General features: G+C 41.8%; 1 protein-coding gene across 2 annotated transcripts in view; it reads left to right on the top strand.

The window, feature by feature from the left end:
* The window catches only part of trrap (transformation/transcription domain-associated protein), a 101,720-nt gene that overhangs the window by 27,151 nt on the left and 46,573 nt on the right, over positions 1–27,996 (top strand). For both annotated transcript variants that reach the window (XM_058620323.1, XM_058620322.1), the window contains 18 exons: positions 439–558; positions 883–1,047; positions 1,203–1,384; positions 1,675–1,873; positions 7,360–7,488; positions 9,949–10,215; positions 11,174–11,380; positions 14,057–14,215; positions 14,669–14,848; positions 15,669–15,779; positions 16,833–16,979; positions 19,696–19,909; positions 20,307–20,435; positions 21,873–22,022; positions 23,630–23,829; positions 24,211–24,332; positions 26,599–26,812; positions 27,738–27,917. In XM_058620323.1, coding sequence (XP_058476306.1) covers positions 439–558; positions 883–1,047; positions 1,203–1,384; positions 1,675–1,873; positions 7,360–7,488; positions 9,949–10,215; positions 11,174–11,380; positions 14,057–14,215; positions 14,669–14,848; positions 15,669–15,779; positions 16,833–16,979; positions 19,696–19,909; positions 20,307–20,435; positions 21,873–22,022; positions 23,630–23,829; positions 24,211–24,332; positions 26,599–26,812; positions 27,738–27,917 — 3,075 coding nt within the window. The remainder of the gene's footprint in view (positions 1–438; positions 559–882; positions 1,048–1,202; positions 1,385–1,674; positions 1,874–7,359; positions 7,489–9,948; positions 10,216–11,173; positions 11,381–14,056; positions 14,216–14,668; positions 14,849–15,668; positions 15,780–16,832; positions 16,980–19,695; positions 19,910–20,306; positions 20,436–21,872; positions 22,023–23,629; positions 23,830–24,210; positions 24,333–26,598; positions 26,813–27,737; positions 27,918–27,996) is intronic.

Raw genomic sequence — 27,996 nt, 5'->3', positions numbered from 1 at the left:
GCATTTTAATAGCGTGGTTTTTTTGTTGCCTCCGTCTGTCTTGACCTAAAACAAATCACTTCCTGTGTGCAGCAGAGAATTCAACACCGCTTTTCTAATACAGGAATACGGAGAGATTTGTGTGGCGCCAATTTGACACGAGCGTAATTAGCATTGTGTGAAAGTCATTTGTCAGTGGCTTGAATGTAATGGACATTATAAAGTTACGCACTGCAGTTTTAAATTACGACACCATTGAACCCAATTGAGTCGACTATAATTGAACTCCCAGGTTCTCCAGTTTTTTATCGTCTCTCTTTTTAGATTTCCGTTTGTAATTCAGGTTCATGTTTTTTTTTTTAATGTGGAGCCAAAGACTTCATTTTTCATTAATAGAATTGAACCATTTTACCCTTTTTCTGCCTGTTTCCTTTTCTCTTCCCATCCCTCCTCTGCCAGGCCGGCAGTCCATTCAGGGAGCCTTTGATCAAGTTTCTGACACGTCACCCGTCGCAGACAGTGGAGCTGTTCATGATGGAGGCTACGCTCAACGACCCCCAGTGGAGCCGCATGTTCATGGTCAGGCGCTGGCAGCTCTTAAGTAGCTCTCCCTTCAGTCTTTTCGTTGACACATTTGCCATTAGAGCAGTCTTTTGCTTTGTTCCAGCCGCCTCGGTAATGGGCTATAAGCAGGGATATATTGGGTGTTTCGAGGCTCAGTGGTCCTTTTTAGAACCAAATTGAGAGACATCGCTTCCAGTAAAAATCCCCTTTTTCTGGGTCATGTTTCTTTAAATGTGTTGTTACAGTTGATGGGCCAGTGCAGTAAACACCGCTGTTGCAAATCTCACCGTTTGTCACTCTGTGTTATATTTACACTACTGTGTATTTGGTCACACACAGAGTTTTCTGAAACACAAAGATGCCAAGCCTCTCAGGGACGTGCTGGCCTCCAATCCCAACCGCTTTGTCCCCCTGCTGCTTCCTGCCGGCACTGCAGCGACTGTTCGACCAGGGTCTCCTTCCACCACCACAGCCAGGCTGGACCTGCAGTTTCAGGCCATAAAGGTATATGTTAATCGCACCTTTTTTCGTTTACTCGTGTAAACATCCATTATACACAGTCATGTCTTCGGAGGTCAGGTGTGTGCACCTGCAACGCTGACTCCATTTAACCTCCAACCATTTGTCTTCATCCTGTTTTTTTTGTTTTTTTTTTGCAGATCATCAGCATCATAGTGAAGAATGATGAAGGTTGGCTGGCCGGGCAGCACTCGCTGGTCAGCCAGCTCAGGCGGGTCTGGGTCAGCGAGGCCTTCCAGGAAAGACATCGCAAAGACAACATGGCCGCCACGAACTGGAAGGAGCCCAAGCTGCTGGCCTTCTGTCTGCTGAGCTACTGCAAGTATGTGCAATTATTCAGCGTTTGATGGTTGCATCTCATTCTGCCAATAAAACCCTCTTTAATGTCACACACTGGACCTTTAAAAACTACAAGCCAATAATGTTAACTAAATAAAAGTAAATTCTTTTACCTTTTCCCCCCACACATTAGATGCTCGGCAGATGTTTATTTTACCTCCTACAATAAACCCCAAACCACTCCAGACATTAATTTTAAAGTGTATGTTTACTTTCAGAATCGCATCACGATATAAGTTTATGACACATCTCTCCCCCGTCTCCTTTTAAAAGGCGCAACTACTCGGAGATCGAGCTGCTCTTCCAGCTGCTGCGTGCCTTCACGGGTCGTTTCCTGTGCAACATGACCTTCCTGAAGGAATACATGGAGGAGGAGATTCCCCGCAACTACTCCATCGCCCAGAAGCGGGCGCTGTTCTTCCGCTTCGTTGAGTTCAACGACCCACACTTCAACGACGAGCTCAAAGCCAAGGTACGCACACGGTCACAGCAACAGCCTTTGGCTCGCTCGCCACGGTTACCTGAAACTCACAAATGATTTCCATTCTTTTTGCCCACCATCGTGTGGAATCAACATCAGCAATAATATTTGGAGGTAGAATACACAGAACACAAGAATATAAAAAGAACCAGTGTTTAGCCTGTGGCTATTTATTATGTAGTGGTTCACAGACAAGTTGAAAAGGATCCAGTTCAAACAGAGACATAAGCCAGATGAATAGATTACTTTGACTGAAGAGTAGAAAATGTTTTTGTGCGAAACAGCCCCGTATCTTTTGAAATATTCATGTTTTCGAGGAAAGGCATAAAGACTTTGTTCTTATGTTTCTTTAATGATATGGCTCCGGAACTAAACTAAACCAGTGCCTGTGTCGGTCTTATAAAGTCTGCTGTTGAAAAAGTCGAATGCAAATATGCCACTCATTACAGCATGGATTTCTATCAACTGACATGATCAATTTAAGTTATTTTAATGAAACATGGTGTAGGATACGATGAATTCAAACAGTATAAAACATTTTCTTTATTGAAAATATGGTGTAAATAATAACGAGTGTGCGTGTTGGGCTTGGTTGGGATCCAACAGAAAAATGCAGCCCGAGTCACACTAAAAAAAGAGATTAAAGTGTTACTTCCTGCTGGGAAAATGAAAAAGAAAAACCTCGTCCATCCTCGTCTAAATAATGCATTATTAGTCATGTTGCCAAATGTTTACAGCATCACCTCAGCTTATTTTCCGTTGCCCTCCTCACTGAGGGAAACGCAGGCACTTGGGGAGCTGATCTGTGCGACTTTTATGCTTGGCGTGTTCTGAAGCAGAAGTTGTTTGATGGGAGTCAGGAAGGTCATATTAGTCTGGTTTTTCCAGACCCTCCGAGGCTCACAGATGAACACTCGGTGTCCTCCACCTGACCTGGTGCTGCGAGCATTACACTCATCTGAGCTGCTTTTTAATTAAGCTCAAACTCTGGAATGCACGCACTCATGCGCACACACACGCATATTTTTGCACAGCTGCACAACAGAGGTGCATCTCAGTGCTGCTGTTGGGTACAAACGGGTCAGCTGGGACAGCCGGGCCTCAGCACTCAATAGAGTATAGACAAATGTCTGTGTGGCAGAACACAAAGCTGTACAACACACACACATTCTTGTACAGCACTGTGAGTGAGGACTCTTAAGGATAATGCATTCCCTCGCGCCTTACTCTAACCTTAACCTAAACACTGGTAGGGCTGCAACGATTATTCAATGAATCAATTATTAATCCATTACTTGATTAATTATAATAACTATTTTGATAACTGATTAATCAGTTTGAGTGTTTTGTTTGATATTTAAAACAAGTTTCTCTGATTTTTCAGCTTCTTAAATGTGAATTTTTTCTGGTTTCTTTGCACCATATAACGAAGAAATCATTAAAATACATTTGTGTTGGTGGACAAAACAACACATTCGTGAACATTGGGGACATTTGGGAAAAACATTTTTCAACATTTTCTGACATTTTACTCATCAAGGAAATAATCGACAGATTAATCAATTATGAAAACAATCGTGAGTTGCAGCCCTAATTCCTGGCCTTACCTTAACCCTAATCCCAGTTCTCAACCATCAAAAAAGCCCTTTAACGTTGTGAAAAGCTGCTCACAAGGTCATAATGTCCTCACATGGATAAGTTTGTTTCAAAATCTGTCCTTGCAGCCTCCTAAAGACAAGTACACAAACACACAGCTGGTAAATGTGCCCAAATCCAAGGACAGATCTCATGTCTCTGATGTCCCCTCTGCCATTTTTTTTCTCCCACACTTTCAGCAGAGGTAGACTGAATATTCCCGTTGATTTTTCATGCATCAGCTGCTTATTATTGAATTTATCAGCTGATAATTATTCACGCAAGTTTGCACATTTTTAATCTCAGAAACTTGATAAATACTGCTGAGTCACTATATCTTAATTTTTTCATTAAAAAGTTGAGCTTTTGTATTTTCCAATGGCCTGCTCCCTGTATGTAATATTTGTATAATATTAAATATTAAATTGAAGTGCTCCACAGTGAAGACCTAGCATCAGTGCCAGGCAAAACCCATATGGAGCCCCAAGGTGAATTTGATTTGTGACGCATTTTGACAACATCCCATCCAGCCCGTGGACAGGGACACGGCTAAAATCAAGGCAGACATCGTCCAGCTGATGGATTGTGTTGAGACTGAGTCTCTTTGCTCAGTAACTTCCCCTCTTCTTCTCACAAATACAACAGAATTGTGTTGTTTTTCCCTCAATTACTCTCCTCTGGTGCTCAGCAGATGCTGTTGTGAGTGTGTGAGATGTTGACACAGACAGAGAGGATGTGTCCTTGCGTGTGAATATGTTTGTGTTGATTGGTGTAGTGTGTGTGTGTGTGTGTGTGTGTGTGTGTTGCTTCCGCCGCCATTTAAATAATTGCCTTTTGCATTTTCCCAGAAGCACAAATAGGTGTGTGTGTGTGTGTGTGTGTGTGTGTGTGTGTGTTTGTTGGGAGGATATTTCACTTATAAGACAGAGTTAAAGTGTGAAAGCAGAGGAGAGAGAGAGCGTGGAGCAATGAATCATCTGTGATGGCACGGACTGACCCCATGCTGCTCCTCTGTCACATATTCTCTTCTCCCCAGACTGTTCTCTCAGGAAGAAGTGCATTTGTTTTCAAAGAGATAGATTTAAAACAGAAAAACAAATATGCACATAAAATGTATGAAGCCTTGCACTTAAGTTTCACTTTCTGCTGCTTTTATGTTACGTTTTCGGCCTGGCCAGTTATTGGGGGTTGTTGATATTAAGCATTGTGCGGATTGGTATCAGCATTTTACTTAAATGACCATTGATATAATTAATAAATTACACAGGGTGCTACTGTGGTTCACTGCTTATTGTTGTGTCTCTTACTGACAATCAGATTATTATAGGCATTTGAACAAAGTTTTGTGTTGGAGTTAGTAAAATTCTACGTTCTCACACTATGTGAATGCATATCATTCCAAGTATAACAATCTCATTAAAGGTTATTATATCAGTATTGCACTGTGGCAGCAATACACTACAGTATATATAGTCATTTTGGGGAGTTTTTTTTTCCATGCCTATGAAGACATGTTTATGGAAAATATTTTATGGACGAAAAGGAAAAAAAGATTGTATCTCGAAAAGTTCTGTTTCTTATGGCGTATTTCCACCGGCTCTACTCGCCCCGGCACAGCACGATTAGGTTGCATCTCCAAAAAAAGTACCTACTTAACGTGGGCAGAGTCATCACTGCACGGCTGAGTGAAACTGTGGTTTTATACGTGACACACACACACACACGAGTGACTAGTGACTTTACACCAGACTTCTGTACAATTTTTAGGATTGTTGAGTAGTTTTAACTGATCTACAATTTGGCACTGTCCACACGTCTCCGGAGCACAGCCTCCTACTCCACAGACTGCAGCAGCGGTCTGTGATGCCGCTCCCGGTCGGCGGCGCTGTCCCTAAATACACCACTCGCCACAGACTCCTCTGTTAAATATAGAGGTTTCCCTGGTAATTGTTGGAGATTAACCCACGTTGTTAGGATTGTTAAGTAGTTTTAATTGAGCTACAGTTCAGCGCTGTTCGGCTTGATTTGTGTGTGGGACGTCTCTTCCTATGACGGCACTCTGGCCAGTCAGTGGCCGGCAGTCTGACCAATCAGTGGCCCGGCAGTCTGACCAATCATTCCATAGTACGTACTTAGCACGCTTGGAACCTCGCCGGAGCAGGTACTAAAAATAGTACCTGTTACCAGGTAATCCATGTCTGTAGCATCTCGTGGGTGTCATTTTCCGGTATTCTCCAACCAATGTCGCCGGGTGACACGAGAACAAAATTCTGCTTTACTGCAAAGCATAGATAGAGAGAGCGAAAAAGCCGACACCAAGATTGTATCCGCTCACTTAGCCATGACGGACACTCGTTGATATTTAAAAGTCACACACTGCAGCTTTAATAATGACTATGGCACAGAGAGGTTAACACTCATCAACACAGAATAATTGCCTCTTAGTTTAGCTTTTTTTTTTTTAAGCACTCAGAGTTCAACACATATTAATGAAGCCACACTATTGAAGCTAATTTCTGAGAAATCAGTGGCTTACAACAACAACAGCAAAGAAAAAAGTTTCAAACATTGCTTCTGTTGCTGTTGGACACATTATTCAAGACAACCACCTGTGGCTACTTCACAATAAAACCCATCCATTATTTGTCAGTCCCTGGTGTTTTTTAGGGACTTTTTTATTATTCTGCGCCCCCCTTTGCTATTATATGTCCCCCGATTTTTTTTTTTATGGTGGTGCATGCGGAACCCTGCTAACATCGCAGCACACACATTTGTTTAGGGGTATGGAAATGGAGTTTAGGATAATGAAGACACCTGCGGAGTGAGACCTAGGCTACTCACCCACAGGTTGTGTGTGTGTGTGTGTGTATGTGTATGTGTGTGTGTCCACAAAAATGTTGTTATCTTAACAGTAATCACTGTCGGAAGATGAATATTAGCAGATGACTGTGAGGAACATGCTGGTGCTCCATGGTGTGTGGTCTTTGTGTTTTAGTTTAACAGGCTTTGTGAGTGTGTGTGTGTGTGTGTGTGTCATTGTGTGTTGTGCGTGAGTTTATCAAGCACGCACGTACGTCGCGCACAATGAATGTGAATCATTTCGCTAATGGAGGAGCTGGAACATATGCTGCCACAGCTCTTTCTCCGCTGAGCAATGCCCTGTCGCCCCCGATGACGGATTGAAAAGGAGGGTTCATTAACAGAAAGCAGCTTCTTTAATAAATGCAGTCGTTAGTCGCACTGTGTTGGGGTTATTCTGCGTTTTTTCCTGCTTCATTCGCAGATACCTGACGGCGATCCCCCTCACCCTGGGTTTCATGGCTGTTAGTAAATAACATTTTAGGCCTTTCCCCCGGCAGCAGATCGGATTTCTTTCTTTCAGTGCTTATAGTTAATTAAGAAGACACATTATAGGTCTTTATTATTATATTGTACCAAGAGTTGGAATTGTATTTTTCTGTTATTCTTTAAATTAGATTTAATTTGAGATTGTGTTACCTCAAGTGTGCCATAAACGCTGAAATTTATTCTTCCCCTCACCGACGGTTCTGTTATTATCACTCCACGCACCGCACTAATTTAAGAATAGATTTTGTCGGAGATGACTTTTTCATCACTTAACAATGTGCCGCGCAGAGCGCTGCACATTTTTCTTGTTATGCTGAAAGACTGATTAGTTTCACCTTATTAAAAACAGCGCTCGCAGGGAAATCATCCGTTACAGACCCTTAAAAACCCCGCAAGCCTCAAAAGCTGCATACTCTCTTGATTAAATGGGAAAATATTTTGTGGTTTTTTAGCATTAAAATCACTTCACCATTTTCTCCCCTTGTGTGTCAAAGGTGCTGCAGCACATCTTGAATCCAGCTTTCTTGCACAGCTTTGAGAAAGGAGAAGGCGAGCAGCTGCTTGGACCGCCCAACCCGGAGGGAGACAACCCTGAAAGCATCACCAGTGTCTTCATCACCAAGGTACACATAGTATTTAACAATAATTTAACTTATAATACATCGTATTTAACTTAAAAAAAGTACTTCAAGTTCAAGCTCGAGCACAAAGTGCTTTCCACATAAAAAATTAATACAGAAGAAGACGGAAAACGAGGAAACCAAACAAATATTTAAAATGAGAATACGTTTAGCAGCACTGAGTCCAAACTTAAATAGATGTTAAGTCAGTCACATATGAAAATAATATGCAAATATAGAATATGCGCTTATAAATAACTAAAATGTCAACATTAAACCCTTAACATGTATAAATAAATGCGGATAAATATGGGCATTTATATAAAACCTGGATAAACAGAAGTGAAATGAGAGAGGCCATTAATAATTAATATAGAAAGAAAGAGTAAAGAAAATGTAGACCGCGTCATGAAAGCTTCATGGAAATGAAAACAATGTCTTTACTGAAGGCATACTTCATGTGGCCTTGATAGGCCTTTAAAAAAAGATGAAAAAGAATAGAGACGTGGTGGAAGCCTACTTTTGGCCACTACCATGGTTGCCATGGTAACCTGCATACAGTCTCGGCGGAAGCCTGTTGCATGGCTAGTGGGAACACAAAATGTGTTTTTAACTGTAATTCCTGCAAAATAAGTCTGATTGCCCTAAAACTCAGTAAGTTCACAGTTTCCGCACCAGGATGTGCAGTGAAAGAAAAAAAGACAAAGGTGATAATGATGGATAGAAAAGCACGGCCTTAAATACAATAAAATAATAAGGTAAAATCTGCAGTAGAGTCAGCTATTAACACACGGTCACCTTTAGTTTTGCATGCACTCAGACACTTGCAGGTATCCTTTTCTTCCGTGTTTGTCTTCACATTCGACCCCACTCACTTCTCCTCTTACTTTTTTGTTCATTACTCGACATCTTTGTGTCTCTGTCTCAGCGTCTCTGATTTCATTACCTGCTGCATTTCCCCCTCATAATGTCCTGTATCAGTCTGGCACATCTCCATACTCCGTCATCATCAACAACATCATCCCACTTTCAGTCACATTCTTCTCAATTCTGTCACTTAATTGGCTGGCATCCCATCCCTTTTCTTGTCCATTTGTCTTTATCTGTCTGTCTCGCCCCCCCCCCCCCCCCCCCCCCCCCCGCAGTCATCCCACCGGTTCCTGTTTCCATCTTGTTTCATTCATCAGGACAGACGATAATTCCTGGTGTAAATGTCATGGTGTGATCATGCTAAAGGTCAGCGTGTTTGTTTGTGCCGTGGCAGATCTCATCACTGACTAACACCAGTGCTAATGGCTGCTAATGGTTCGTCCATGGTCTGGTTAAAAACTCATTTCCTCACTCACCTCCTTCTCTCTCTCTCTGGGAGAATTCATTTCAGACGTTTCTTGGAGGTTTTTAACATGTGAAAAAGGTAGATTGCTGTTGTGCTGCACTGTCATTCAAATGCAATTCTGCCAGAGTAAACATTACTCACAAGTGCAGCCTCTCACCGAGGGACCAATTTGCATTCCTGGAACCTTTTCAATTCATTTTTGATTTTCTTGAAGGGGTGTTATTTTTTTTACTATTATGTTTTATGGTAATTTCTTTTTGTTAAGTTTTTAGTCTTCACAGTGTGCCTTTGGTTATTTATTTATTCCTATTTTAGAGATGGTATATTGTCCAGTTTGTTTTAAATGTGGATCAGCAGTCAGGCACTGTGAGTGTTTTTTTTTCAATAATTCAAACTTCTTCTTATCTTATATATAAATGTTTTCTGGTTTCTTTCCTTTGTGTAACAAAGAAACCATTAAAACTTTTTTTTTTTACTTTTTATCACATTTTGTGAAGGAAATTAGTAACTAAATTTGTTCAAAAACAATCAACAGATTTATCGATTATTTAAATATTTGTTAGTTGCAGCTACTAGACAGAAAACCAAATAAATATGAGCTTTCTCAGTTCTGGTTTGTAGGCCAGTTTACTGGGCAATTAGGAAAATTAAGTGTGGCATATTAAAGGTCCAATGTGTGACATTTAGGAGGGTTTATGGGCAGATATTTAACATACATACCCACAGATATCTTTGTATAATTGTAGAAGCACTTCATTTTTTTTAGATAATTTGGTTTCCTAGCCTTAAAATAAGTACTTTTGTATGTACTTCAGGCAAGGGCCTTGCTTTATGGAGACAGACATCTTGCGCTGCCTTATTTCTACAACATTTCAAAATCATAGAAGAACAAAACTATTTTGGGTATGGGGAGGCCACCATAGTTCCCTGACCAGCTTGAGAAACAGTCCTCAGTTTGTTACCATCTGGAGTTTCACCATTAGATGGCACTATTTCTTATACATTGGACCTGTAAGTTGTCAAGGACTTCTATTCTTACAGCCTCAACAACAGACCTCAGGTGTTTGTTTCATGCTTAAAATGTTTTATTGAAAAACCTCCTTACATCTCTCCTGTCCTTTTCCAAGGTTCTGGACCCTGAGAAGCAGGCTGACCTGCTGGACTCGCTGAGAATCTGCCTGCTGCAGTTCTCCACCCTGCTGGTGGAACACGCCCCCCACCACATCCACGACAACAACAAGTCGCGCAACAGCAAGCTGCGGCGCCTCATGACGTTCGCGTGGCCGTGCCTGCTGCCCAAAGCCTGTGTGGACCCCGCCTGTAAATACAGCGGCCACTTACTCCTGGCTCACATCATCGCCAAGTTTGCCATTCACAAGAAGATCGTCCTGCAGGTGAGGAGAGACAGTGAAGCATGAGTGCGACTGATGTATGACTCTACACAGAAAGAGACAAAAACGAGTAAATTACCAGCTGACAGAGGCTGCAAAGGCAACAGCTGAATAAATGATAGAAAACACTTACTTTAAGCACACTCTCTGAGTGAGTGGTGCTCATAAACTGAATATAATGTAGTGGAATTGAGACTGAGGTTTGAGTGTGAGTTTGTGTATATGGTTGAGAGACGGCAGGAAACTAAACCTTTTCCCACGGGTCAAAAAAACAAGGAAATGTGTTGAGTTTACATTCACTCCTGGGTCAAAAAACTTTATTTTGTATTTACATTGTATGCAGTACAATTAAGCTTGTACACAGCACTCAAGCTTTATGTGCATGCTGTATGTTGTCTTCTCTGTTTTTGATGTATCGCAGCGCCACAGGCGTGGCACATATACCACAGCGTTTTGGAGGGTTTCTTGTCTATGAAGAGATTTATTCAAGTGAAAAAAACTTTTTAATAATGAATTAGGAAAAGTTATGTTTTTGTATGGATAAGGCCTTAAAGATACAAACTAGTAACTAGTTGTTTCCAGTGTATTTGTGACAGTTGGGAAAGACACACCTCTGTTTTCAGTGTGAAATGAACTAAACTAAAACCCTTCAACACATTTGTGCTGGTGCATTTACCATCTACAGCCACTTTGAAGCAATTTCAAAGACATAATTCTCCAGCTTTATAACACATCTCCTCCCATAAAGAAGAAATAAGAAGCCCAAAACATGACTCTGCAAAAATGCTGTTGCTGATTTGTATTTGCATTTTCTCAGTGTGTATAGTAAAGCATGCAGTATTTAGGATTTTTTAGGGGCTTGAACCAGGTTAAAAAATTGTGAAGTGTGAAAAGTGCATGTTTTACCTGAAAATCCCAAATCCCAAGAAAACCTGAAAACCTTGTTATTATGCACCTATAGGTCTTCCACAGTCTGCTGAAGGCCCACACCATGGAAGCACGAGCCATTGTGCGACAGGCCATGGCTATACTGACCCCAGCTGTTCCCGCCCGCATGGAAGACGGCCACCAGATGTTGACCCACTGGACACGAAAGATTATAGTGGAGGAGGGACACACGGTGCCACAGCTGGTCCACATACTCCATCTCATCGTGCAGCACTTCAGGGTAAGCCAATTCAAAACAACAACAGTACACACACACCGGTCGATGGTGAACTTCCTCCTGTGAATCCATCACTATTGAATGTATTGATCACCACCGTATTGATGCAGGCTGAGAGGGAACAGATGGAACAGTCGAAACAAATCTGATTTCTGTCTCTGGGTCTTATAATAATCATGACAGACTTCCTGCTCTGACTTTTTTCCCACTTTACGCCGCACAGCGTCATTTTATGAGTTTGACTACTTACTGACAGCGTATGATTCCTTTTTTGTGTTACTTTGAGATAAGCTGTCGCCACCAGAGTTGAGAGGGCAACTCTCTGGTTCATCCACAGCTGCTTTCTCACTGCTGTCATTCCACTGCTCTGTTGTGAGCTTTCAGCTACTGCAGGGGAAACCTCTGAGGGTTAAAGAGTGTAGTTTGATGTTAGATTGATGTTTTTACTGACTGTCAGGAAGTGACATGAAACATGGGACAACTCTTAACCATTTCACGACACAACAACATTCACATCTGCTTTATTTCAATTCAGGTTAAGTAGCTTTTTTTTTGCAAACATTTTAGATTATTTTACATTTTAAATAGGCATGAGAACGTGTCGTGTATATATCCACTTACATGTACACCGATCGTATACGATGTAAGTACCTTTTCACGGCCGATAACGACATCGCAACCTCCAGTATCTTCAGATACCGATATCAGTCCGATACAGTTTTTTTTTCTCTTTCTAAACTAAAAAGCTAAAAACACATTTGGGTTCACAAGCTGTGGAATGTGTACCGGTGTGAAAAGTATACTGTATGTGAGGAAGAGGAGGATTACGAGAGAGAAAATTATTTTATTGGGAATAAATCTGCCTCCTTTGACTTTGCTCTGCCTATTTACACTGTATTTTATTTTAACGTTGGCGATAATGGTGTTACGTCAAGAGGTCAATATTGTCTCAGGTGGTCCTTGGTATAAAAGGTTTGAGAACCAGTGTTGACATAGTTTTACTGATGAAGGTTGTTCAAATCTGAGATTTATGTTCAGACTAACTATGCTCTGTGATTCTGGCTGTAATCGCCTTCACTCTCGCTCTCTCCCAATAGCAGCTCACCTGTGTACGAGTCAACAACACGAGGGATAAGTATCGTTTGGCCTTCTATGTTCGCCGTCCTCCTCCTTAAGTTTCAGAAACCACTCTCTTCTTCGTCTGATTTTTTCCTTTTTTTTGCCGCCTCACCAGACAGAGCGACGGTCTCTTAGCAGAAGACTGACATTTTCCTCAGCTCGCCTTCTCTATCTCACTGACAGGCTGCTCTCACTGGGCCAGATGACTAATCTAATGTAATCACATCAGCATAATTACACCGGGGAGGAGATAATGACAGACAGATGAGAGACTCTGTGTGTGTGTGTGTGTGTGTGTGTGAGAGAGACAGAGTTGGTGTTTTTGAGATCAAGAAATGGAGTGATGGCGTGTGTGTGTGTGTGTTTGTCTCTGTGCACTCATGATGGACAGGGCTTAGCCACTCAGTCATTAAGAGGCAGTGAAGTCCTGCTCTATTGACTATAATTACCCTCAAAGTGTGAAGTTTTAATATTCTTTGACACTGGCAGCAGCCTTCAGATAGACATCTCATCTCTTGCTCTTTTGTCTACGTGAGTCTCTGGGCTTGAGAGTCCCAGTTTGGGTTTTTGAGAAGATGCTAAGTGACTCTTGAGTTTGAGGCTTAGCTCGGGGCTAAGTGTGTGCCATCATGTCCTTGAGACTAAGTGGGAATGCGGCTTCAGAGTTTACTTCTTCTGACGTGTCTCGGAGAGACTGGAGAGACCCCGTTTGACTTTGCATGTGTTCTCGCCCTCAACTTCCAGAGTGAAGTACAGGCAGAGTAGAAGAAATTACACGCCTTCTGTGAGCGGGGCTGACCAGATTCGGGAAGGTGGAGCCGACACAAGGCGGCCACTGTAAACAGTTTATGGAAGAGTCGCAACGTAAACACAATCTTGTTGACATTAAATGTTTTTCGAGGGTTGAGATTTGCTCAGTAACGGAGATCCAGATGCATAGACCAACAAGCAGGTCTTGCTGTCGGGATTCTATAAAGATTTGGGCTGCAAATAACAGTTATTTTCACAACTGATTAGTTTTTGATTTAAATTTAATGAATGTTTGGTCCACAAAATGTTGAAAAATACTGATCATGATGATTGTTTCTCAAAACTGGACATGTTAGTGATGTCAAATGTCTTGCCCACAAAAAAACATACATTGTTATATGGAGCAAAGAAACCAAATATTGACATTTAAGAAGCTGAAAAATCAGAAAGCTTGTTTTGATTATAGATTAATTTAGTAATCGATGAATAATTGATTGAATCGTTGCAGCCCTACACAATATTGAGTCATGCAGTGGAAGTTCACGTTGTTAGATGTCCAGATAAAAGTAAAGAAAGCATAAAATCATAAAAAATAGCAGGCTCCAAGCTACAGTGCGAGTAGAGTTCAGCGTGCACTGCTCTTTCATCTGTTCAGTCTCATCACTGCTCACTTTTTTTGGCATCAGTGACCATGCAGTCCTGTCCTGACACTCTGTCCTCAGAATACCAAACATGTTCAAACATAGGTGAAATAGAGTTCATACAAGTTTATCATCACTTACACTTTTATATTTCTTACCTTTCTCCCAGGTCTACTACCCCGTGCGCCACCACCTGGTGCAGCACATGATCAGTGCAATGCAGCGCCTCGGCTTCACCCCCAGCGTGACCATCGAGCAGAGGAAACTGGCCGTGGAACTGGCTGAGGTGGTCATCAAGTGGGAGCTACAGAGGATCAAAGACCAACAGGTGCGTTCTTGGATTTATGGAGTTCCTTGTTGGAAATGACAATTGGAACGCCCTCTCAGGTCAGAACAACCTCACAAACCCAGACATAGGATTCCGAGATTGCTAAAATCACTCTGCTGCATATACTGTTACTTGCACTTTTGTCTCAGACCCTGTTTTTATAAACTTTAATGGTGTCAAGTTCATCCTCACCATATATTGTATACCAATAACACTCGGTTAGTTGACATAACAGTGTCACACAGTGCTCGTTACAAATGGTTGACTGCAAACCGAACACACCATCTTATCACAGAGCGTAAAGTGCGTTGATTCATAATCTTGTAGGGGTTGGTGAGAGGAACTTTTTATTTTATTAATAATAATAATAATAATAATAATAATAATATATTTAAAAACTTGTTAAAACTGTAATTATATGAACTGTCCTTTCTTCTGTCTCGGGCGTGTCAGCCGGAGTCTGAGGGTGAAGTCGCCGCCGCTGGTAGTGGTGGTGGTGGTGCTGCTGGTGGTGGTGGTGGTGGTGGTGAAGGAACCAGTGGGGCAGCAGTGAAGAGGGGAATCTCTCTGGACGCAGCGGCCACCGGTCAGGACGTCAAGAGGTTCCGCACAGCAACCGGAGCGGCCTCCACGGTGAGGAACGATCACTCAGACGTGTGTGTGTGTGTGTGGGGTGCAGTACAGCTCAGACTGTCATGGCTGGGCTGTGAAAAGTTAAAACAGCATGGTCAAACAGTCACATTACAATTATTTTGACAGTTTTTGTGATTGCAATATGATTTATAATTGGTATGAATAAACATTTTAATCATCATAACTGTCACTTTTTAACAACCAACACATTATCTCATCTAAAGAGCAAGATTTTTGGACCGTTTAATTTCCTGCTGCATTGTAGAATTTCATCTTGATGAAATAATTGTTTGTGATTAGTGATTAATTGGGCAGCGATCGTCTCGGCCTACTTTTAAGTGCTCTTAAAGCTGTAGTGCTCAACATCTGTCGCCACCCAGAGGAATTCTAAGAAATTATTTTTAATTGGTGATCTTACACTACCCCCCAACCTGCCACTATCCTGTTGCTAGAGATGTTTATCATGCCAAATAAAGGAGATTATTTTCCAGCTTGGTTAAATCCACAATTTATTCCCTCTGCCTTGTTTCTGCTTTCACTGCTCTCACAAAGCAGTAGAGTCCACATATTCAGCCATTCATCAAACTATTGTAGCTGCCTCTTTTTACTTGTTCAGTGTAACTATTGTGCTTCCTCCTCGCCTCCGTCAGTGAAGGTAAAACAAATCACTTCCTGTGCTCAGGAACGTCGCCAGATTCAAAACACAGCTGCACTGAAATGTTTATTCTTCTTGAATAGAACATGTCTTTTAGAAATAGAGATATTAAAACTAAAAAATACATTAAAATGTTATTTATTATGTTTTAATGTGTGTTTTTAGGTGTTTGGCCGCACCCAGTCCATGCCAGGTACAGAGACAATGCTCACCAAACCTGTGGAGAAACAACACACAGATACGGTGGTCAACTTCCTGATCAGGATTGCATGTCAGGTAAACCAACACACACACTTCTTGGGACACTGCCTTTACTTTTTCATTTCGACTAAACTTAGCATAGAGGTTATTTTAGCCTTAAACTTAACCAGTTCTTCAGAAATTAGGTTATGCCTCTTTAGGACTAGGTTTTGGTCTCCGTGAGGACTACTGGTCCTGACAATGTCATTGTATATGACAGAAAAGGTCCTAAAGAGGTAAAAAATACCTGAAGTACATGCACACACGTCATCTAAACCTAAACACCTAATCTTAACACTTAACCTAATCCTAACATGAACCAAGGCCAAATCCCTATGGTTTTTAGGTTTTTTTCCAGACGTACAGTACATGTACACAAGTCCATTTATACACCTCATCTCACTCACACTCGTGTACTAGGTACAGTTCTGCCAACCGTAGCGCCTGCCAGGTAGGACGTGGCTACTCTGACCCCTCAGTGGTGAAGGTAGGTCACACCTGGTGGCTGTCCTTAACGCATCTCCACACATCCGTGCACACACACACGCACAGTTACTGCTGTTCCTCGGTATAGTGGCAGCGATGACCTTGGTTGCAAGCTTGAAATAGACTGTTGAGATTTCACTCACCTCGTCTTTTTCCTACTTTTTTTTCTCTCCCTCTCTTTTTTGGCCAAGTTCCATTCTCACTGTTCATCCAACCATCTCGGCTGAATATCACCTTCTGTGCGACTGTGAGGATCAGTCACTGCTCACAGAACAGTCCACACAAACATAATCATGCCTTTATATTAAGTGTGACATCAGTGTATTGTGATACCAAATTGATTCCTGTAGAAAAAATGTCTTTCCTCTTCCCCTGGGATTACTATCAACCAGAGAAGATCACACCAAGAGCTCATGGAAGCTTATGCTAGGTGATGCTTGTCACAACAGTTCCCTTCCTGCTTATGTCAAAAATACAATATGAAAGTGTCACCACTCCTCTCCTGGTGTGATTTCTTGCCTTGTCAGAGCACCTTTTGGTGATATTAACAGTAAAGATTGATCAGCACTGAGTCCTTCTCTCTCTCTCTCTTTCCCCGTTCAGGTGAACGACAGCACAAATGTGGCCGGGTCTCCAGGAGAGCTGCTGTCGCGTCGCTGTGTCAGCCTGATGAAAACTGCCCTGAGGCCTGACATGTGGCCTCGCGCCGAGCTCAAGCTGCAGTGGTTTGACAAGCTGCTCATGACAGTGGTAAGACTGCTTTACACCTTCAGGCAAATGATCCTTTCCAAAGTGCATCGTGATGCAAACACGGAACGATTCTGCATCGATTCTGCATCGATTCTGTTTTACATGGTCAGATTCATGCGTGTGTGGTCCATAAAGCTATTTTAGCTTTTTTACTGTTGGCGATTATAAACGTTCTGAAAGTTTCTGGCTTATCTTTTGGTGAAAAAAACTCCCAAAAACCATATTTGTTTATATGAGCTTTGCAGCAGTTATTTATAGTTTCCACTGAAGATGTACTGCATGTCATCAACATGTTTATTACGCTTCCAAACACTCCGGCTTGTTGTTGTTACGGTTCAAAGCAATAAGACGCGAACAGCAGAGGAAAACTAATGTGTTTCTGCTCTCCGCCTTCACAGCAACTGCAGAAGTTTCCTCTTCTCTCTCTGCTTAAGCTCGGTCTTAGTGTTTGCTCTAATGCCTTCAAGTCCTTTGTCTGTTATCAGTAATACATGAAGTGAGGCGCAAACCTTCATAATGACAAAATAATGACAATGGCGAGATAACGGCAGCCTTTTTCCGGGTTGGCCTGTGCCTTCTCTCCCCCCCCCCCCCCACCCCCCCCCCCCATTCCTCTTCATCCTAAAACTTGCCTTCTGAATCGCTCCACTTTGCTTCTCTCTCTTTCTTTTTTTTTTTCCAGAACCTTCTCTCCTCATCTCCTCCTTTTCATTTTCAGCCTCTTATCACAGTCTTTCTTCCCTCTTCCTTTATCTCTTGTTCCCTTCTTCTCCACTCATCTCTCTGGTCTGATTTGGCACCACTGTACAGACGAGGTTATTACCATGCATGGGCCATTGTCGTGTACTTCCCTTGCTCTCTGTAACTCCCATGGTCCAAAAAACGGTTTAAACCTGGGGTTTTGCCTGATGAAGATTGGCCCCAGGCCAGATTTACTTGCCCTGCTTTATACTAAACTGTAAAGATTTGCTCCTGGATCAGTGAATAACATTACTAGATATCCACATACACTGGTTTTATATACAGGGGTTTATTTAGACTTTAATGGACGGTTCTGCCTGTGTGGTAGGTGTGTGAATCACAGGATACCTCGCACGATACGCGATACATGGCCCACGATACCAATAATATCACGATACACCAAGTCTGCAGTAATCAATATTTGCAGAACTGAAGAAAACGAAACGTCCGTGAAAAGTAAAAAGTGAAGATTTCTCTAGTTCTTCACAACAAGGAGAACAAAGAGCATAAAGTCTACGTATTCAACGTGAATGGAGTATCTCTTAACGTAGCTGTCTCCGTCATGATCCCGCTGTAAACTCCCTCTTCTTCGCCCAGGTTACAAGTTTCCCCTTTATTCACGTTACCAGCGCCACCATGAGGAGACATGAAATAGTGACGCCCAGCGAGTGAAACTGGCAAAGACTGTTTACTTTAGAGCGTCTTAATTTGTTAGTAAAAATATCGATATTTGCCCTGGTGAATCTTTTATGGTATTGTGCAAGGGAAGACGGCGATATATCACCAAATTGATATTTTAACCCACCCCTACTGGGTAGAGTCTTGTCCTCTCTGCCCACTCAGACCTCCCTTCTCAGCTCCTCCAGATTCCACAGGGATGTACTGACAAACAGGGCTTCTGTCGGTGCACATACGTGGTCTGTTCCTCCCCCCGGAGAACCTGCTCTACCTGCCCCGCAGCCCTCCTTACACTAATGAACAATGCTCTCAGTTGGATTACCTTTCATCACCTCATTGTAGTGGCATGGCAGTGATTGAGGGTCAGGAGGTTTGGTGTGAGAGGGCGAATGAAGCGGGGGCAGAGGACACATTCACAATGGCTCACTCCGACACGACATACATGTGACCTATCTGCATGAGACAAGGTCCTGCTCTGTTACTGCGGTCTCAAATCAATATCAGCCGTATATATCTACCAGCAGTCTTATCACAGGAGTCACCTTGTTCATTAGCCGAGATTAGTGCCATGGATCTGTCCCAGATTATCCTCGTGGCCCTCCCCAAGTTGTAAACCTTGATTGCAATTTAGACAAAATTAGTACCTGATGTTGGTCATTGATCTTTGGTTTAGCAGCAATCAAGAAGCCTCAGTTCTTCTCTGTGAGAAATACCTGTGTGTGTGTAGAATATTGATGTTTTTGTCTGCATGTGAGTGCTTTACGATCCGTATGTACACCCGTGTCTAAAATGGGCCCGCAAAAGATTAATCGATTGTCAAACGACGACTGAATTAATCGTTAACTATTTTAAAAAAAGAGTAATTGGTTTCAGTGTTTTTTTTCTTTAAACAATTAAAACAAGTTTTTGGGTTTTTTCAGCTTCGCCAAAGTGAGTATTTTCTGGTTTCTTTGCTCCACATGGCAAAGAAATCGTTAAAACTGAGTACATTTGGTTTTTGGACAAAAAAATACATTTAAGAATGTCATTATCTCAAGGTTTGGGAAACACTGACCAAATAACTAATCAATCAATCAAGAAAAAATTTAGATTTGACCAAATATGTTGATCATATTAATTAAAATGCATTGTTACGTTTGGAAGTTTAAGTACAATGAGCAGCATTTTTCAACTTTCTTGAGGGTGGAACGTGTTAGCGTCCATTAGTAATTGATCAAATATTAATCATCTGTTGTTCTATCTCTACAAGTTTTTCTCCACTAACCTCCTGTTTTTTTTTCCTCTTGTTTCCTCCCAGGAACAACCAGCGCAGGCGAACATCTCCAACATCTGCACGGGCCTGGAGATTCTGTGCTTCTTGCTGAATGTGCTTCAGTCTCCGGCAATCCTCGCCCACTTCAAGCCCCTGCAGCGAGGAATCGCCGCGTGCATGACCTGCGGTAACACCAAAGTCCTGCGGGCCGTCCACTCCCTTCTTTCTCGCCTCATGAGCATCTTTCCCACTGAGCCCAGTAAGTCTCCTCTGCATCAAATTTAAATTTCAACTAATTTTGATTATTCTCTTTTCTTTGTTGATTTTTAAAGACCGTGTCAAGCATAGTTTTTTTCTCTTCACACATATATTTTAGAAAACAGTGGGTGAAAAATTGCAACTTGTGGAATAAAGACTGAGAATAGTTTCTCTCCAGTCTTCTGATCAGGGTTTTTTAAAGAGGTGTCAGATGTCATTGTCCTGAAAATGCGTCTTCACCGGATGCAAAAACGTGAAGAAAAGCTGTGCCACTTTGTGTTCCTGTGTGGTGACAAAGTCAGAAGCACAGTCTTTAGGCTTGTTGCGTTGTGTCATGTGTCAGACTTTGTGCTGTTCTTTGCTGAAAGGCAAACGTTGTGCTGTGATTTTTCCTCCAGGCACCTCCAATGTTGCATCCAAGTATGAAGAACTGGAATGTCTGTATGCTGCTGTGGGCAAAGTCATCTATGAGGGACTGACCAACTATGAAAAAGCCACAAGTAACACTAACCCCACACAGCTCTTTGGTAAGACCTTCAACTGTCCACTTCACTTCTCCTCTCATGCTCTGGTGCTCTGTTATTCTCTCTTTGTTGCTACAGAAACCCTGTAAAAAAAAAAAAAAAATTCTTTTCACACGCCCACTCTTTTTTCCCCCCCCCCAACAAATCCAAACTACCTCCCAGTCAATGTTAGCAATTAAGCCAGTGAGTGGGTCGTTAAAATGTGAGCTGATGGGCTTTGCTTCTCCATCTAACATCTGGTTTGTTTAAAACCGAGGCCACAGTCCAGGGATTTTTCTGAAAGGATTGTCTCGGGGAAGATTTCTGCTTCCGTCGGCACTCCCTGAGCTAACATTGTTCTTATACACCAAGCTGTAGTAGAGTATTTATGGTAAAAATATACTTAAAAGCTTCTTCTTGGGAGAGTGCTACTGATATTTTTCCTGCAGTTTTAGAGCTGTAAATTAGCGTCTCAAAGCTAAAGGGCCCTCGAGATGACAAAATGGCTGCTGGGCGGGGTGAGCAGTGTAAAGATATTAAATATGGTTTCCCCAAAGTGGCAGTTGTGGTCAGGAGAAAGCTTTTGTGGTGTCGTGTTGTTAAAGAGATGCAGCAGTGCTGATGCGTCTGTCTGGCTTGAGGAATGACATTTTAACATTTGTCTCCTCCCGGCAGCAGCAGCAGAGGAGAGACATTACTCATACCTACTCATACACTGCCTCGGAGACTCACTGGAACTTGTCAGATTTTATTTTTAACAAAATCAAGTCCTTGTCACGCTTTTAGAAAAAGGACCCAAGCTGACGGCTGCAGCTGTGGAGGAAAAATGACGAGGAAGATTAGAAGTTGACAGATAATGGTTTTTCTATGGCCGACACCGATTTTTTTATAAATAAGGGCAGTCGATGATTGATGCCGAAGTTTCTTGGCCTATATATTTCTGATTTTGGTTTGTAGACAAAACAAGACATGAGACCATCATCTTTTTGAGGTTTGGGCTGAACTGCTTAGCAATAATCAACAGATTAATTAATTGTGGATATTATCCTTAGTTGTACACGAAAATGGTTTTAAAAAACAAAAAAGGTAAAGTCTTGGACGAAAAAAATGAAGTATTTGAGGCTTAACGTTTACCAAGTTTCTGAGAATAAAAACTGGCCAATTATTCATCAACCAATTCTGATTATTAGAAAAATGGCAAATATCGGCCTCCTAGTGAGGCAAAGTTTTATTCAGGAGACTTTCTAAACTTCTCCTTCTCATATTTGTACCCCTCACTCTTTTCTTCCTGTTCTCCCATGATCTCTTGCGAAATATGAAAATATATAGAGCTCCCTTCTGGAACAACACTTAAATTTATCCTCTAAACATTAACATTTTAGATGATCTTAACATGCAAACCTTATCCAAGCATTCCTGCTACCACATTCCATTGATCCGCGTCTCTTCTCTGTTTTCCAGGAACACTGATGATCCTGAAGTCGGCCTGCAGCCAAAACGCCAGCTACATCGACCGCCTCATCTCTGTCTTCATGCGATCGCTACAGAAGATGGTGCGGGAACACCTGAGCCCCCAGACGGCCACTCCAGGCGTGACGGAGACCAGCACAGGTACACGCAAAGACGTGATTTCAGTTGGAAACCTCTGCGAGAGTTTACATGCTATAACAACACAGAGAATGCGTGCACATAAAACATTCAGTTCGTGACATCAACAGAAGGCTGTTTCATTATTAAAATGGATTTGTACAGACTGGTCCACAGTATGAAATAATAATATGATTGCCTGTCTAAGTTTCCCCTAAACGAAGCCTCAGTCTGATGCCCGTCTCGTTATAATCCACAAAAAATATTCCATCGAACCACTGCTACTCATTCCAGCACAAAATATTATCAGTAGACAAATATATCTGAATGAATAATGAAAATCTCACTGCCCTCAGCATCAAATTAAAATCTCATTTTGAACTATTGTGAAAATTGATAAATTCCCTGATTTTGCAACCACTTAAATGTGAATATTTTCTGGTGTCTTTGCTCCATATAGCAAAGAAACCATGAAAAATGTGAATAGAAATTCATCCATTGTGAAAATATCCGTCAGTTTCAGCACTTATAATGTGCACTTAGGCTCCTACATCCTGATCCCAGTCAGCTTTGCTTTACTACTTACTCCCATTCCTCAAACATCTTCTCCCCCCCAGTTCTCGAGGTTGAGTCACCAAACTCTGCATGAGTCAGCAGACTTCTGTTGCTCCTCTTCTGCAGAGCTGCAGTTAAAGCTGGGTGACAGTATCAGGAGGGTTAGTGTGTGTGTGTGCGTGCGCACGCACTGTACTTTACTTTCACAACCCTGAACCAACAAAGGGTTGAGTGTGAGGTCAGCTTGACCATCCTCGGACTCAGTTCGACACTGCAGCTAAACTCTGCTGACAAATTCAGGGGGAGGTTTTAGAGGGGATTTTCCTCATCTCTGGTTCCGAGCCTGGATTATATTGTCACAATATTGTTTCTCTGGATAAAGTTTGACTTGGAAACGTAAAGTTTAAGGGAGTTTCACAAGTTAAAGCCTCTTTTTTTCAGCTTTGTCATGACTAATACAGATTTCCTCAAGGTGTCCTTGTTCACTTTCCTCTCCTGAGTTTGACTCCACCAGGTTTGCAGAAGTAAGCCGCACATAATTTGTGTAGCTGCTTCACACAGGGAGTTAATGGTTGTTAGATTCTATCAGTGCTTTAAATGGGCCCTTAATGACTATATCGGCAAACACAGACATTTACTTTCCACTTGGAGCATTTAGAAGCCAATGCCAATGAGGCCTTTGCCTCTAAAGACTCTTTATGTCTCACAAATCTAATAATCTCAACTGAGGAAGCGATTGTATTGGGTCTTTTTAATTGTAGTTTGGCTGCTGTCACTGGTAAAATATAAGATGTCGTACTCACGGAAACAAGTTCAGGAGAATCCACTAAAGTTTTTTGTTACTTGCTACTTTTGATGCTTTCTTGGGTAGGTTGATTCATTAGAAGGACATGAGGTGGAATTTTGTTACATTTTGATATAAAACAGCAGTAAAATGAATGAAAATTGACATTTCCTTGAAGATGTTAAGGACATTTGCAGCACAAATCTTTGGAACACTTAACTTATACAATCATCTATCCATCATTATTAGGATTTTCTATTGTTTGACTGTATAAACCTCTTATCTGTCATAGTGACCAGTGAGCTGGTGATGCTCAGTCTCGACCTGGTGAAGACCCGGCTCTCCGTCATGAGCATGGAAATGAGGAAGAACTTCATCCAGGTCATCCTCACATCGCTGATCGAGAAGTCACCAGACCCCAAAATCCTCCGCGCCGTCGTCAAGATCGTGGAGGAGTGGGTGAAAAACAACTCCCCCATGGCTGCCAACCAGGTGAGAAGTCAAACTCGTCTAACAGAGTGCATTAGACTCGTGGAAAGCAACTTTCATCCCAGTGGGACGTGAGCAAACATAAATCTGTGGGATTCAGTTAACGGCTGCATTGTTTCCTCTGACAAAAGAAGGTGTGAATCCAAGAACTGAATCAGCAATGTACACTTTAAAAGGTGTGAGACCCTCTGGGCAAACAACAAGCAAAGCACATTTTCAGTCCAGGCAGGATTGCATTTGCATAATACCCACTGAGGTGTCTTTGGTCTTTATTTTCCTTTAAGCTGTAGAGGAACGGCGAGCTGTACAGAGATTAAGTTTTCTGTTTATTTCTCTTTTCTTTTGTCCCTTTTTGTTTATAATCAACTTTAATTTCCCCCTCAGATGCCAAACCTGCGCGAGAAGTCCATCCTGCTGGTGAAGATGATGACCTACATAGAGAAACGTTTCCCCGATGAACTTGAGTTAAACGCCCAGTTCCTGGACCTCGTTAATTACGTCTACAGGTAATTACCGCAATTCATCACATGGCCAAACGGCCGTGCCACCAACGCCACGCCGCCCTTGCATCCATCTTATAACGGAGGGCTTGAAGGTCAGGCAGGTTGTGGCAGGGAAGGGTGGGAGGTTGGGATGAGTAGCGAACGGAAAATGCGGATGAGCGGGGGAGACGGTTTGTAGCTCGCGCGGTGTACCATTTATCTTTTGACAACCAAACAAAAAAAAGTCAAATCACTGTGAGGTACATGGAAGCAGAGGAATATGTTAAACGGATGGTGGCAAGAAAAACAGCAGGGAGTGATGGAGATAGATATTGCGACCACTTCTTTCACGGGGGCAACGCTAGAGTCATGACTCGGCCCTCTCGTGACGGGACACCCAGCAGGTGGGGGGCCAGAGGGGTAGAGACTGTCCTTCTGCCTGCTATTTATCAAACCACGGCTCTCTGTGTCCACGTTTAATCAGGCAAATGTGTCCTGTATCCCTCCACACCATCTGGCTCCTCATGTCATAGAGGTTTAAAAGGAGCGGTGAAGCCCGTGACGGACAGCGAGTAATGATGATGGAGTGATGGAGCAGCTGTTACACAACAACATGTAATGAAGAGAAGAGCACATGTGTGGTGGCGCTGATATTGAAGTCCCCGTAAAGTAAATGCGATTATAAATGATTGCGATTTATGGAGTTAAAGACTTATTTTTTTCATAAGTAGCATAACTCCTCCTCATATCAAACAATCAAATAAATATAAAAACCCAGTTTACTGTTCACTCATGAGTAACTAAGTGGTTTGATACTGGAGAATTAATATTCTGAACATAGACCGACAAATGTGGTGTTCGCTGCCTTTAGTCCCCACTAAAGTGTATGAACCAGTATGTGTATGTGGCGGAGAGGACAGACACTGACTCACATACACATTTTAATGAGGACCAAAGCACGACCAAGAACGTCACTTCTCTCAATGTTTGACCAAAAAGTGGTTTGATACCAGAACATTGACGTTAATATTCTGTTCAAACAGGGACGTTCAAGGACTTCTGTCCCCACTAAAGTGTATAAACCAGTATATATGTGTGCAAGTATGAGTTTCCCATTATTTAAAACCATTTTTTTTTTTTTAAACCTAGCAACTTCTTTTTTTAATCATTCAAATTCACTAAAAGTGGTTCGTAACACTTTTTTTTTCCTACTGTGAGGTGACAAAGCTAGAAGAGGGATTTTTTTTTGTATCACTTTACGGGAACTTTAAGTTTTTATCGCATGGCTGTTACACGCCACACTATTAACACCGTCAAGTCACCAGTCAAAGATATTTAATTCCAACCAATATTCAGTGTTAACTGCCATCTCCTCACACTCCAGTGAGCCTCAGCACGGCATGACACGGCTTTTTAAACACCCTGCCACATTGCGTTTGAATGCTGCTCTGAGATTATGAGGTGTCATCGTGTGAGACGCTTGGAGTCGTACCTGCCTGTCATATTTATAAATGACACCCATTAAACTCATTCAAGGTTGGTTAGATTGTATTTTGTTTATGCAGAGTATGTGTAATTATGTCTTTACACCTGAAATAACACCAGAAAAACTAAGCTGTCAGTATTGATTATTTAGATTATATTAGAATTTTTGACAGTAAAATTAATGGTCAGAAAATGTTTTCATATATTAGTAATGAAACTGCAAGTCTTCGCTCTTTCAACATGAAAATGATTCCCCATAAGTATTCACTACATTAAAGTTTAGGTATATGCTTGTTAAACTAAACATGTTTAGTAGAGCTGCAATGATTAATCAATTAGGAATCAATTACTAAATTCATCAGAAACTGTTTTAATAATTGGTGTATCATTTGAGTTTTTTTTTTTTTTTAACACTTAACTTTTTTTTTAAATTTTTTCATCCTTATAATATAATTTTCAGATTTCTTTGCTCCATTTAACAAAAAAGTCATTTTGGTTTTTGGACTAAACGAGACATTTGAGAACATCGTCATTTAGAGCGTTGTGTCAATTTATGAAATAAAACAACACATTCCGACACGAAATTATGAAAATAATCATCAGTTGTTGTCCTAACGTGAAGATACATGACATATTTCCGAGTCGTGGTAAATTTCACATCCATCACTGCACTTGTGTTAAATTTTTAATCCCCAGCAAAACGCCTGTAATCCGCTTTCATGAATCATGGAGGCGAGATGGGCAAGAACAAGCATGTGCGCATCCGGTGTCGCATTAAATGTTTTTGTCCCATCATATTATGCAGGGATGAGAGCCTCTCGGGAAGTGACATCACCTCCAAGCTGGAGCCGGCGTTCCTCTCGGGGCTGCGCTGCACTCAGCCGCTGATCCGAGCCAAGTTCTTTGAGGTGTTTGACGCCTCCATGAAGCGGCGGGTCTACGAGAGGCTGCTGTACATCTGCTGCTCTCAGAACTGGGAGGCCATGGGCAGCCACTTCTGGATCAAACAGTGCATAGAGGTGAACACTAAAGCTGCTTCTGCTCTTTCATCGGGCCTGGCTGAACGTCCAGTGTGTAACATTTAGTAGGGCTTTACCAGTAGCACCTGAATAAACTGCACAGAAGGGTGTTTTTATGAGTGGATAATCACTATGGAATTCAGTGGCTCTCAAACTTTTTATAGCAAGTACCACCTGAGAAAATATTGAGCTCTTCAAATAACACCCCTGTATTTTGAATTGGCACAGAACTTTAAAAGTAGAACAACAATCAGAAACTATGACTGCGTTCAGTTAATTAATAGCACAAAACAAAATAATTTGTTATATAAGTTATAATAAGTTTTGCCCTTTCTGTGAAATAATCAGGTAGAATAACCAATAACTTGGAGCCTTCGCAATTTGCAAATTGTGTTATTTCAAATTGCCATCTTGATTTGAAAACAATTAGTTGTTCAGCTTTATTTTTTTTGTTATTTTGTAGCATTTTTATTTGTCACAACGGAACAGCCACAACGGACAAACCGAGCCAGGCTGTGCTTTTTTTGTTTTTTTAATATTCATTAATTTTAGACTTATTTAGAATAGGTCTGTCTTTTGTTTAAGACTTTTTTACATTTTAAAAGTCTGTCAATAGATGTAAGGAACGTCAGGCTTCCAACTTGACTCAATAAGGCAGGGTTCCCAGGGGCCCTTGAAGTCCTTGAATCAAGACCCATGAAAGTCTTTGAAAATTTGATGTGTAACCAAGGTGTGGGAAACCCTGACAACCACCAGTGTGTGCAGTGCCGACTTTGCCGCTGTTTTGATGAGAAATGCCAGAGCTAATCCGCTCATTCTGTGTCACACACTACACAAACAGGCACATATTGAACGAGGCCCTGCACCAGTTGCTGTTTATAAAACATGACTTACTGTTACTGAATCCTGTGTTCACGCTTGTTAGCTTCTGCTGGCGGTGTGCGAGCGAAACACCATCATCGGCACCAGCTGTCAGGGATCCATGCTGCCGTCTATCACCAACGTCATCAACCTGGCCGACAGCCACGACCGTGCAGCGTTTGCCATGGCAACACACATCAAGCAGGAGCCGCGTGAGAGGGAGAACAGCGAGACCAAGGAGGAGGTGGGGGGACGTAGACACAACACAAAAACACATCAAGATACATGCACTCTGGCACAATTCAGCACATTATCCCAGTAGG

This window comes from Solea solea, chromosome 21 (assembly GCF_958295425.1).
Source record: "Solea solea chromosome 21, fSolSol10.1, whole genome shotgun sequence".
Taxonomy (NCBI): domain Eukaryota; kingdom Metazoa; phylum Chordata; class Actinopteri; order Pleuronectiformes; family Soleidae; genus Solea; species Solea solea.
This window is presented reverse-complemented; position numbering and strand designations above follow the sequence as displayed.